Below are 13,087 nucleotides of genomic sequence, written 5' to 3'. Positions count from 1 at the left end.
TACATGTATGCTGTATTTCTAAGATTAAAATGGAAACTAAAAAAGTCCAATCATCAATGTATATTCATAGTTTTGCTATAAGCAAATGTGCATCACATAAAATATTTTCAGAAGATTCAGTTGTCCCCTTATTTTTCATATATTAGCATTGTTCAGAGAAATATTATATTCTGTAAAAGGAAAAAAAACCCCAGGAAGTTTAAAATAAAATTATCATATAATTCTATTTTTTCCCCTTTATTGCTAAAGTTATTTGCAGAGCACATTTCCTTGACAATAATAGTATTTGTTATTGTCAGGCAATGTTAAAAGGTTAGAGAGGAAAGAACTTAGAAGCTACCCTGTTTTCACATTCCCTTCATGCCCTGGGTGAGGAGGGTTCCCCATGCCCAAATATCTCCCTAATGCTGAGCAACCTCTCAGACTCTGGGGGGACCCTATGTCGCAGATAATGGGCATTTTTAGCCTTTGCAAATAACTCTAAGAAGGTTGGCTGTGTGAACTCACCTTTGAAGCTTTCTGTACCTTCCACGAGATTTGGAGGAATTTGTTTCCCAGCATTCCAATCTGGCTTTAGAGTGGCACCTTTTGATCTGGTCTCATCGGCATATACCATTCTGCTATCACCAGATGGGCTGTAACTAGGGCCTTGTTCTGTGTTATTGGCGGAAACTTCTTGATCTTGATGTAAAACAGAGATGCCCTTGTTGAAGCTCATGCCTTTTGGTGAATTCGTAGAATCTTTCTCTTGGGCTTGTGGTTTCTCTTCCATGACACAGGCAGTTCTGTGATTTTGTGATAGCAGCTGCTTTTTGCTTTTCGTGGGGTCTTTGGGAGCAATGTGATGTAAAGGAGGAACCTTGGACTTGGTTTTGTATATTTTTTCGGCCATATTGGTTGCCAATGCTCTGGAAAAGGAGGTTTTAAAAAAAAGAGCTCTGAAAACCAATGAAGAGGCTCATATTTAGATCTTTCAACATGTTAGACCCCAGCCCCCTTCAGTGAGATATCAGTTGAGGTAATAAAGTAAAATCAACTGGGTGGAAATGGGTTGGAGGGTGAGAATGGGTGGCAACAATGTGGGGGAAGTATCTGTGCTTAAGAAGGGAAAGGCAACATTTTCTCAGAAAGAGAAAGTTTTAACAGTTTTAACAAGAGGTCATTTGGGAAGAGGTTTCTAATGTCATGCCCTTGAGTTTGGTAAGCATTTTCTTACCTAATATTATTAGCCCATGGTTCTCTGTTCTTCTGTCTTCTCTGTGGTGAGAACATGAAAATATCGTCTGGTCTCTTCTGAATTCCACTCCCAAAATAAGAGGAGGACTTTTTCTTCATGATATCTGCTTTGAGTTAATTCATAAGTGTTATGGGTTGAATTGTGTCCTTCCCGAATTTCATAAGTTGAAGTCCTAATCCCGAGTACCTCAGAGTGTGACCTTATTTAGAGACAGGTCTTTACAGAGATAACTGAGTGAAAATGACATGATTAGGGAGGGTCCTAATCCAATATGACTGGTGCCTTTGTAAGAAAAGGAAATTTGAACATAGGCGCGCGCACGCTTGTGCACGCACACACACACAAACACACACACACACACACACAGAGTGCACCATGTGAAGAGAGGCAGGGAGAGAACAGCCATCTATAAGCCAAAGAAAGGCCTGCAGCAGATCCTTTCCTCACAGTACTCAGAAGGAGCCTGCCAACACTTTAATTTTGGACTTCTAGACTCCAGAATTGTGAGATAACATATTTCTTTTGTTTAGGCTGAGCCCAGGGGCTCATGCCTATAATCCCACCAGTTTGGGAGGCTGAGGCAAAAGGATTGCTTGAGTCTAGGAGGTCTAGAACAGCCTGGGCAACATAGTGAGACCTCATCCCAACAAAAAGTAAAAATAAAATTAGTGGGGTATGGTGGTGTGCATCTGTAGCCCCAGGAACTTGGGAAACTGAGGTTGAAGGATCACCTGAGCCTAGGAGGTCAAGGTTGTGGTGAGCTGTGCTCATGCCATTGCACTCTAGCCTGGGTCACAGAGTGAGACCCTGTCTCAAAAAAAATTTTTTTTCTATGGTTTAGGCCACCTAATTTGTAGTACTTTGTGATGGCTGCTCCGGAAAACCAATACAATAAGAGAAGAAGAAAAAGAATGCTGGAAAGCAAACTTTCAGGGAATCACTGTGGGAATATCCTTGGTTCATATTACACATAAGGTTGATCTAGTGTGACACATGGAAACAGAAAAATTTAAAGCAGTTTCCCAATGCTTACCTAGATTATGTTCAAAGAGGATTTAGAAACACCACAATCAGAGGTTTAAACGGGTTAGGCCCACAGAGGTTTTGTTTGAATGTTTTACTTGGCAAGCACAGTGCTTTCAAAAACAAAATCCCTGGGTGTGAATGTGTTGTTTCATTCACACCAATTATGTGACTTCCTACCCACCTGTGGCATAAGTGCAACTGCCAGCCTTGGTTAAGTGGGCTTTTCACTCATGGAGTTGATGTTTTAGCATCTTGTAGTCATAGCTGCTAGAGATGACCCAATTAGTTTTCAAGACATCTCACGAGCTGATCATTTAGGGTTAAAAGTTTTAGACTAGTTTGCACTTATGGCAGTGAGTTCCTTAAATCCACACCTTGGTTAGTAGACCCAGGCGGAGGGAATATGACCTGATAAAGAGCCTAGAATTTACATTAGACTCCTAATACTCTTGGATCTAGTCACTTATCTGTGAAGTAGTCAGGACAGGAGATAATCCTTTGTGAGCCTTACTTCCTTTGTTGTCTCCTTGGGGAGGTGTGCAGGTCTTTTCCATGTAAGAACTTCACCTATTTCCTAAAAACTAAGGGATTTTGAGCTACTTCTCCCAGTGAGGCCAGTTTTCTGCAGTAGGGCCAACAGGTTAAGAAGTGAACATATCTTTTCTTGGAAACTTGATCTTTCTCTAGGGTTTTCTCTGTGGAGGCAGGGTACTGTCTCCACCTATTTATCCAACTTAACAAGTGTGTTTGAGAGCCTACTTTGTGGTTTTCTTTAACCTTGCACATATAATTAGTCATAAAGCTCTGACAATTCTTTCTAAATATCTTGAGATGCTGGTCTTATTTTCTTCACCTGACCAATGCCCTGGTCTAGGCCTTGAAACCGTGGCCTGACCCTAATAATTTTGTCATGTCTCCTTTGACTATAGCTCTATTTAAACATGGCCACCAGAGTGATTTTTTTGACACTTGAATGTGTTTTCTCCCCACTCCCAGACCCTCCAGGGTGAACTCTAAACTCTCCTGTGAGAGCCGTGAGGTTATTCATGATTGGAGACTTTGCCTACCCTGTTTTTTCTCTGAAAACTGCATAAACACCTCCTCTGTCACATGTCACCTTCCCGCAGTACTGGGCTATCTGAGGCAAGCCATGTTCTTTATGTACCTTTATATATACGGTTCCTTCTGTCAGGAGTAGCCCCATTCCACATATCCCCCTGACAAACCCTCATCCCTACCCCCGCCCCCCTCTTCTCTGAGATTCTGCTTGATCACTGCCCCTTTGGGGAGATCTTAGTTAAAGCCCACTGATAGACATAGGAACCTTTTCATGCTCCTGCTCTACCTTGTAAAGAACCCGATTAGCAGTTTTGATCATAATTTTTTGTAAGCACAGCTACCATCCAATTTAAATACAAGCATCTTAAGGGCAGAGTCTGTGGTTTTTCATATTTGCACTCCAGCCTCTACCTGAGTGTATGTAATAACATTTTGCAAAGTCTGGTCTGCAAAACATCTGTTCCAGAATAATCTGCCTTAGTATCATCTCAGTTAAAAATGTGGATTTTTAAGCCTAATTTCTAGCCTACTAATCCATATCTCGAAGACTAGGGACTGGCATATAACTGAATCTTGATGAAATTTCTTTAAATGAATCATGGGAAAATATTGCTGAGCACAGTGCCTAATGAATACTGAGACAATACATATTGTTCTCTTATTTTGTCCCTAATTTTACTGTTAAGAAGTCTGAGACTTAGAGAAGATAGGACTTTCCAAAGCACATGGGAACAGAGGCCCCTGAATCACTTTTCTGTCTCCTGGTTCCGACTCTCTCTAAACCAACTCTACACTCAGTGAGGACAGCCATTTGTTGCAGTTGGAGAAATTGAAAGCAGAGCTCAGTTACTAGTGCAAACTTATCTTTGGAACCCAAAGCTGGAGGCTAGAAATAATTTCCAGGCTAGGGGTTTGGTTGTTACACTTGGCTTTTGTGTCCTTATTTCAGCTGTGTAGACCTAAAAGATGTTACATTCAGTCACGGCACCTGGCTCACCTCTTGAACATGCTCCATTATTTTCAGAACTCCTGAGTTCTGGCACCTGCCATCAGTAAGAAGAGCTATTTCTTTTCTCCGCTGAATTTTGAAGTAATAATAAAGCCAGTTATTTTAATGATGGACCAAGGAGAGAATGATTTTCTACAAACTGTACAACTGCAGCAAGCTTCAACAAAACAGTAGGAGAGTTTCAGTTCTGTAACAATGTTTAATTAATTGATGCGTGAACACTTGTATAGTACTTTGTGTTTCAGTACCATTCGAAGTTCTCAGTGAATCCTCAAATAACTTCACAAGGTAGGTAACATCATTTTTATTTTTCATTTGAGGGAACTGAGATAGCAATTCCAGGGAAATTTTTTCTATTTTATTATTTTGAGTCAGGGTCTCACTCTGTCACCCAGGCTGGGGGGCGATGGCAGCATCACAGCTCACCACAGCCTCAACCTCCTGAGCTCAGGCGATCCTTCCACCTCAGCCTCCCAAGTAGCTGGGACTATGGGTACACATCACCATGCCTGGCTAATTGTTTTCGTTTTCTTTTTTGTAGAGATGAGGTCTCACTATGTGGTCTTGAGCTCCTGGGCTCAAGCGATTGTCCTGGCTGGGCCTCCCAAAGTGCTAGAATTACAGGCATGAGGCATCACACCCAGCTTCTTCTTTTAAAACTTTCTTTCCATAAAATGGCCTAGGAAAGTGGCTGGCACATTAGCAGCTACTCCATAAATTGTTGTTAGTTCCCCAAAAGGAAGATCAGACATAAAAAAAGAGGTGAAACCAAATCAGCCCAGATTTAGTGAAAGAAATGCAGAATGAAAAATAAAATAAGAAAGTGGAAAACTAAGAGTGTAAGCCAGAAAGAACTGGTTTGAAAGATGGCAGTGTCTGGGAGCCTGAGAAGTGTTAGCTCGAGATGCCTTGTGAGTGAACTGCTCCGAGAAGCTGTGGAATTGAGGAGGGAGGGACAAGGAGAGTGGCACAGTCTAAACCCCAGGTTAAGATCTGAAGTGCTTGCCCTCTTGGTGTGCAGGGTTCTGCCAGGGCCCCGCCTGAGTGAGGGGCTGCCCTGCTTTGCCATGGAGCACACTGTTCCCAGTCCAGGAAGACTTACCTTGCTGTAATCGTTGCAGTTCACTCTGGAGTTGCTTCTGCTCCCAGGTCAGTAGCTTCATTTGGTAGAGGCAGATATCCTCTAGTTTCTGCAATCTTTGGCCCAGTCTGGCTTCAGTCTGCTTGGCATTCTTCCTCTCCAAGTCAAAGTGCTTATGCAGTGGTCCCCTGACCATGTGCCTCTCCATCCTCTTCATGGTCTAGAGAAAATAAAACAAGATTTTCCCAGGCACCACAACTAACCTGACAATGCAAGGCCGAGATGCTGACCCTCGGCTTTTAGTCAGAGATAGATGTTTGAAACCGGTGCATTTCTGAAATCACAGCTGCTGGGTCAAATAAAATCACACTATTGGAAAATTTTGCCCTATTATAAAACAAGTTTCCAGAGTGACATACAAGACTTGAGGGTAGTCATTCCTCTGAGCCTCGGCTTCCCTGCTAATAAAATCGTACAGGCAATAGGCTCCCGGTGCAGTCCCCAGGTTGCTGTAAAGATCAAGTGAGAAGTGTGTGGACAACTCTTTGGGGGGAGAAAAGCACCTTACATTTCTAAAATGTTATTCACTCAATAAAAAGGTTTCTTTTACTATTTTTATAGGCTCCCAGAAAGCCTTCTCAGAGGTCTGGAGAGGATGTGGAGACTTGAGGCCCAGACATTCTTGGGCCCCCTCAGTTCATTAATTCACATATGCGTGGGTTCATTCAGCCTGTAATTCTATGATGTGACAGATGCTAGGCTAAATGCTATGGGGAGGGGTCAATAAGACACAGTTCCTGTTATCAAGAGATTTTCTAACAAAGTGGGAAGAATGGGGCATACTGATTACAAAATAGAACAGTATCCAGGAGGAATGGTCTGGGCATCACTGGGGAGGCCACTTAGATTGAGCAGAAGCTCCTCTTTCCGCCCTCACCCATTTCCAACTTTAGATTCTCTTCACTCTTCTCATGCCCTGATGTCTAAGCCTACAGCAATTTCTTTCTCCTCCAACTAGCAGTCATATGTAGGGACACATCTTTTTCTCCTTCAAGTTCTTCACAACACTTATCTGAGAGCTAAGCATAATATGTGCTCAGGACATAAATAGACTGTTCTCAACAAAACTTTGGTGGTAATAATACAGGAGAAAGCTTAGTATTAAAAAGGAAGATAAGTTCAGGACACAGGAAACAAATACATCTTAAGGCGGTTTGATTTAGAGTCTAAAGCGTAGATTAAACTTTTGTTAAAGAATGGGGTGCATAGAGCTTACCTACAAATCCAGGACTCTCACCAGGAGACTGTGGCTTGTTTCTTTTGCTATGTCACGCAGAGTCTGGATTAATGTGCCTGTTTTTCTTCAGTAAACATAGGAGTCTTGTATTGGAGAGGATGGAGGGAGGGAGAAGGCTGGAGAGGGCTGTGGGGGAGAATGTTGAATACACTTGGAAGCTCTCCTCCTCCCTCCCCACCTCCCCAAGTCGGGAATACTAGCTCCTCAGGCCATGGGCACCAAGCCATGCGGGAGAAGCCAAAGCTCTTAATAACTATGTGAGTGAAGGAAGCCTGCCAACTGCTAGCCTGTTCTTAGAGAGGCCCTCAGTGCCCTTCTGGCTGTGTCCATGGAAGCTAGGAATGAAAGCAAGGTGTGTCTTCCTGTGTTCTCAATCTCTTGCTCTCGCTTCCTTTCCTCCTTTTCCTCCTCTTTGGCCATCCATCTCTTTCCTGAACCCCATTCCTGTTTCTTGAAAACTAACTGAGGGCTCCAAAGAAAGCACTCTCTTTTTTTCTGTCATGATTGTTCACATTTGGTCAGGAGCATTGTTAATTTGTTTATTTTGCATGAGTGCACACCATACAGACTTTCCCCAGGCTTCTCCATGTTCAGTGCGCTTCAGTGCTTATCAAGATTTTCAAAGTGGTAAATACAGCACTAGGTAAAGTAAAATGTAAACCAAGTTTGGTGCTCATATTTCGAACTGTTGCTGTAGAAGGTCAAGTTGAACAAGAGAGACTTGTACGGTTGCCTTGGGACTCCACTTGACGATAAGAGGCGTTAAGACACCGCAGTCTAAAAGGAGTTGCCAAACTGGGCCTGATAATTCCCTCCCTGAATTTACCAAGAGGCAGCTAAACAGGCTCTATTACCCCCAATCATCATCCAGCAAACATTCCATTATAAGGAGATTACTGAGAAGAGGGAGAGTGAGAGACATTTTTTCTCTCAGTGGGAGGTAATTTCTTTCCCACCTTTTCTCATGAGGTAATTACCTCACCTCCAGAATGTAAATGAATGAAGCCAGGTTTCCAGAAAATCACTGTGCTATGCAAGAAAAAGAATGGGGTTCGACACAACAAGGTTCTACACAACCAGAAACTGGGTCCACACACCCTCTCCCTTAGCTCAAGACTGGTTGAACTGCAGAATCACAGAACAGCCTCTATGCCATCTCTTTGTTGCCGTGAGTGCTCATGGTAGTGAGGAATTTTTGAAGAAATTTGGGCTCCTGGATGTCTAGAACTGAAGAGGAGAGGCTTGCAGAAGTAACGCATGGCTGAAGGGTAAGAAAGAGGCTTAGTGTGGTGTAACTAGGAAACAACTGGTGGCTGAACCCATCCTAGAGGACTTGACTTCGTGTGGAGTATAGGGATTATATGAGGGATCAGGAATTATGGCATGGCTTGTCTTGGAAGGTTATGCTTCACCAGAGAGAAAACGGCACCACTGCAGGACCAGAGGAAGGCAAAGGCAGAAGGATTAGAGTGAGTGTGAGCTTCCTCATAAACACCACACATCTTTTTTTTAAAAAAAATTACTTTAAAGATAGGTACAATTCAGGGTTAAGATACAAATGTTCATTATGCAGGTACTCTTGTTACTGAGGTGTGCCCACCTCCCCTGGCAGAATTCCACTACTACTAATCCTGCCCACCCCCCAGCAATGTCCCACTACTGCCAATCCTTTTCTTATAGTATTACAATAATTGTTCAAGGTCTGCTTATGAGTGAGAACATGTGGTACTCAGTTCTTTGTTTCGATGACAGATCTCTCAGTATTATAGACTCTAAGTCCATCCAAGTTGCTGTGAAGTTCATGATTTTGTCCTTCTTTATGGCTGCATACTATTCCATTGTGTATATGTACCACATTTTAAAAATCCAGTTCTCTTTCGATGGGCAGCACAGTTGGCTCCATGTTTTTGCTATTGTGAACAATGCTGCACTGAACATGCAAGTGCAAGTATCTTTTTCACAGACTGATTTGAGTTTCTCTGGGTATATTCCCAGTAGGGGGATTGCAGTGTTGTATGGAAGGTTGATTTTTAGACCTTTTGGGAATCACCAAACTGTTTTCCATAGAGGTTGTACTAGTTTACATTCCCACACATCTTAAAACAAAAAGCATCCTTGCACACACAGAACAAGAATAGACAGGGGAATACCAGCAATACCTCAGCATCACAAATGTAGAAGTTATATAAGAAGAGCTCTTCTCCCTTATTTACCTTCTCATCTACAACTTCAAAGTGGTTAGTTAGTATTGAATAGACAAGGGAGAAGAGGAATACAAAAAATATGCTCCTTGTTTCACTCCAAGGAGTGGAGAAAGAAGAGTAATAGAGAAAATGATCCTCCTTGCCCCTCTTCAAACTGCCTAGAGTTCAGTGAAGAAGGATTCAAATTGTGTATGAAATTGGAACTTCAAAGTATACTGGACTTCTTTTTGTAGCGAAAGTGGCCAGAAATGTACAGAAACTGCCCAGGATATCACTAAGGGCCAAGAATGAAAAATCAACAAAAAAAGCTACTGGACATATAAAACGGTCATTCCCAGATTATGTCCAATCTACCACCACTGGGGGAAAAGTAAGTTTTAACCATTCAATAAAGTGGTTATGAGTAAAGTGGAATTTACAGGATATATTTTATTTATGACCATTCAGGGTTTTTTAAAAAAATAATTCTGTTTTATATGGAGGTGGCATCTTTTGTAGTCAAAACACACCTGAGGTCAAATAATTATTCTGCCATTTAATAGGATGTGTGATTTTAGTCATCAATCCTGTCTTATTTCCTGTTCTCCTCATTTGTAAAATAAATTAATAGTGTCTTTATCATAGGACTTCTCATAGAATTGAATAAAAGAATGAATGTAAAGTGTTTGGTGCATAGTAGACATCCAATAAAAGTTAGTTCCTGATTTTCAGCAAAGATGGAGTAGCAGGGCCTATATTTCTTTTGCTGCATGAACCAATTTGAAAAGTAGAAAAAAATTATAAAATTTGATAGAAAAGACACCGGGCAGATAGGATGGTGATTCCCTAAGAGAGTGGAAACAAACCAGGAAATCTTCATCATTACCACAGTTTATTGCCTGTAAAGAATTTTCAGGCCATAGAACAAGAGGTGGACAACCAGGTAGGTGTTTCCTGAGTTGAGGAAACAAAGCTGTAAGCTCAGAAAGGCCAAGGCAACCAACATTAGCAGGGCAGAGTAACAGATCTCAGAAGCTATAAGAATTCCAAGCAAAAAAAGAAAAACTGAAAAAAAATGTTTAAGTGAAACTACTCCATGGTATATAAAATCAAATTACTTTAAAAGTAATAAAGGGGTCATCTTAAAAATGACAAGTGGGGGAAAAAGACATTACATACAGAGTAAGACAGATAAGAATTAGAGCATACGTTCTGTCAAAAACTATTATATCTGATGGAAATACATATCTGCATAATGAAATGAAAAGCACAAGAAATAGTGACTACATGGACAAGTATAAAATCTGTTTCTCTCATTATATAAGTCATTTAAAAATGTGATTAACTATTCAAAGAAAAAGAATGTAGTATGAGATTTATAGCACATGTAGAAGTAGAATGCATGGGAATAATAGCAAAAAATTCAAGTGCGAATAAATATATACTGTTAAAAGATTCTTATATTTGCAGCAGTATAATGTCACTGGAAGGTAGATTGTAACAGTTAAAGCTGTATACTCTAAACTCTAAAGCAAACACTAAAATGACAAAGAATTATAACTAAAAAGGCGACAAGAGAAAGAAAATAAAATCATAGAAAATACTCAATCTAAAGTAAAGCAGAAAAAGAGGAAAGAGGGAAAAGAAGTCTAGTTAAGCAGATTCGGTTTAAGATTTTAAATCAAACAATATCAAGACCACAACAAATGTAATACTCCATTAAACAGATTGTCAGTTCAAATTTAAAAAAAGAAGCCCACACTTTATAAACACTTTTAGTATGAAGGCATAAATAGGTTGAGAGTAAAAGGATAGAAAAGAATATAAGGATATATCATGATAATACTAATTAAAAGAGATTAAGAAAAACTATACTAATCCCAAAAAAAATATTTTTCAGAGCCAAGAATATTGTCAGGGATAAAGAAGCTCATTAAAAAAAAATGATGAACATAAAAATTCACAATATTTTGTACCCAGTAACAGAGCTGCCAAATACATAAAGCAAAAACTGATAGAACTTCATGGAAAAATCAACAAACAATTATTATCAATTATTCCACATTCTTTTCTCAAAAATTTATAGAAAAAATATAGGGAAAATTAGTAAGTCTAAAAGTTGTCAACCAACTTCACCTAATGAATATTTAAAGAATACTCTACCCAACAATAGAATACTGATTTATTTCCAGTGCACAAGGACCATTTATTGAGACCATATGTGGACCAAAAATAGTTTTAATAGATGTAAAAATATTGAAAAAAATGATGTATTCACTGATCAAAATGGAACAGAACTAGAAATAAAAAGAGAAATATGTCTGTCACCCTAGTACTTGGCAACTAAATAATATACTTCTAAGTAAGCCATATGTTAAAAAAGAAATCAAGCAGAAAATTTCAGAGTTCTTCTAACTGAATGAAACTCATAATATGACATATCAAAATCTGTGAGCTGAACTAAAGCAGTACTTAGTGAACAACTTATAACATAAAAATGCCTATACTGTAAAATAAAATCTTTGGGTTTTGTCTTATAAAATTAGAAAAAAAAGGAAGAAATCAATCTTAAAATGTTCATAAGCAAGAACATAAAGAAGAAACATAAACTGATGCAACTGAAAACAGAAATGCAATACAGAAAAAATAATATAATTAAATACTGATTTTTTGATATTATCAATAAAACTGATTAATTTTTATCCAGGCTGATCAGGAAAAAAGGAAAGAGGATAAAAATTACCAATATTAGAAACAAGAGACGAGAGATCACTACAGTTCCTACAGATATTAAAAAACTAATACAAGACTAGCATAAACAAATTTATACAAATATATTTGGCAAATTAGATGCAACCGATAAATTATTTAAAAGACAAAGGATACCAAAGTTTATTTTAAGAAGTAGATAATCTAAACACCCTTACACAGATTTTTAAAATTGAATTTGCATTAAATTCTTCCCATAAAGAAAACTGGGAAATCCTACCAAACATTTAAGGAAGAAATAATATTAATTATACAAGAAACTCTTCCAGAAAATTGAAGAATATGAAGAGAATATGTCTCCATATTTTTTTATGAGTTCAACATTACCATGATACCAAAACCAAAGACATTACAAAAACTGAATATTATGGAACATTTTTTATTATTATAAATTCAAGAATTTTAAAAACACAGTTTATTAAATCAAATTCAAAAACATATGAACATTATAATGTATTATGATCAATTGTGGCTTATCTAAAGAATGCAAGTGTGATTCAAAATTCAAAAATAAATCAATGTATGTCACCATATTAACAGACTGAAAAAAGAAATGTATGTAGGATAAAGAAAAAGACTATGACAAAATCCAAAATCGATTCCTGAGAAACCCTCTCAGCAAACCAGGACTACAAGAGAGCTTCTTAAACTAATAAAAAGTATCTATAAAAAGCCAACAGTTAATATTATACTTAATGCTGAAAGACTGAATTATTTTCCCTAAGATCAGGAATAAGGCGAGGGAGATTACTCTTACCATTTCTATTCCACACTACACCAGAGTTTCTAGCTAGTGCAATAAGGCAAAATACAAAAGGAACCAAATGTCCCCAGATTGAAAAGGAATAAGTAAAACTGTTTGTCTTAGTCTGTTTTGTATTAACAAAATACATAATACAAAGTAATTTATAAAGAACAAAATATTATTTTCTTACAATTCTGAAGGCTGGAAGTTCAAGGTCAATGTACCAGTTGGTTCAATTGTCTGGTGAGGACTGCTTTCTGCTCCAAAATAGTGCTTTGATGCTGCATCTTCCAGAAGGATGGAATGCTGTTTCATCACATGGCAGAAGATGGAAGGGCGAAAGAGAACAAACTCCATCTATCAATCTCCTTTATAAAGGCATCTAATTTTATTCACAAGGGTGCCATTCTCATAACCTAATCATTTTCTGAAGCTCCCCCCCTTAATACTGTCACACTGGCAAATAAGTTTCAATATGACAAAAATATTTAAACCAAACACTGTTTTTCTAAATTTCCAGATAACCTGTATATACACAGGTTATATATAAAATCCTACAGACTCTCCAAAAATCTATTAGAATTAAAAAGTGAGTTTAACAATATTCTAGGGTGTAAGATCAACTCACAAAAATATATGTTATTTCTAAATACTAGGAGTCAACAGGTAACAACTGAAATT

At 38.7% G+C, this 13,087-nt stretch overlaps 1 protein-coding gene across 1 annotated transcript; it reads right to left on the bottom strand.

Annotated features, from left to right (window-relative positions):
• Positions 1–358: 358 nt before the first annotated feature.
• CCDC190 (coiled-coil domain containing 190) lies at positions 359–5,620 on the bottom strand. The gene is made up of 3 exons (XM_008064821.1): positions 5,434–5,620; positions 1,217–1,343; positions 359–908 (listed from the first exon to the last, which is right to left on the bottom strand). Exons 1-3 carry the CDS (start codon positions 5,618–5,620, stop codon positions 359–361), a joined length of 864 nt encoding a protein of 287 aa, XP_008063012.1.
• Between the last annotated feature and the right edge of the window lie 7,467 nt (positions 5,621–13,087).

Source organism: Carlito syrichta, unplaced genomic scaffold, assembly GCF_000164805.1.
Source record: "Carlito syrichta isolate Samal-C Ts95f unplaced genomic scaffold, Tarsius_syrichta-2.0.1 Scaffold308071, whole genome shotgun sequence".
In the NCBI taxonomy this organism is placed as follows: domain Eukaryota; kingdom Metazoa; phylum Chordata; class Mammalia; order Primates; family Tarsiidae; genus Carlito; species Carlito syrichta.
Note: the sequence above shows the minus strand (reverse complement) of the source record. Positions and strands in the feature narration are given on the sequence as shown.

Coding starts and splice junctions, on each gene's coding strand:
- CCDC190 (XM_008064821.1), bottom strand. CDS start 5,620: ATGGAGAGGCACATGGTCAGGGGACCACTGCATAAGCACTTTGACTTG. Junction 1,344..5,433: donor ACTGCAACGATTACAGCAAG/GTAAGTCTTCCT, acceptor ATTAACTCAAAG/CAGATATCATGAAGAAAAAG. Junction 909..1,216: donor CCATGGGCTAATAATATTAG/GTAAGAAAATGC, acceptor CTCCTTTTCCAG/AGCATTGGCAACCAATATGG.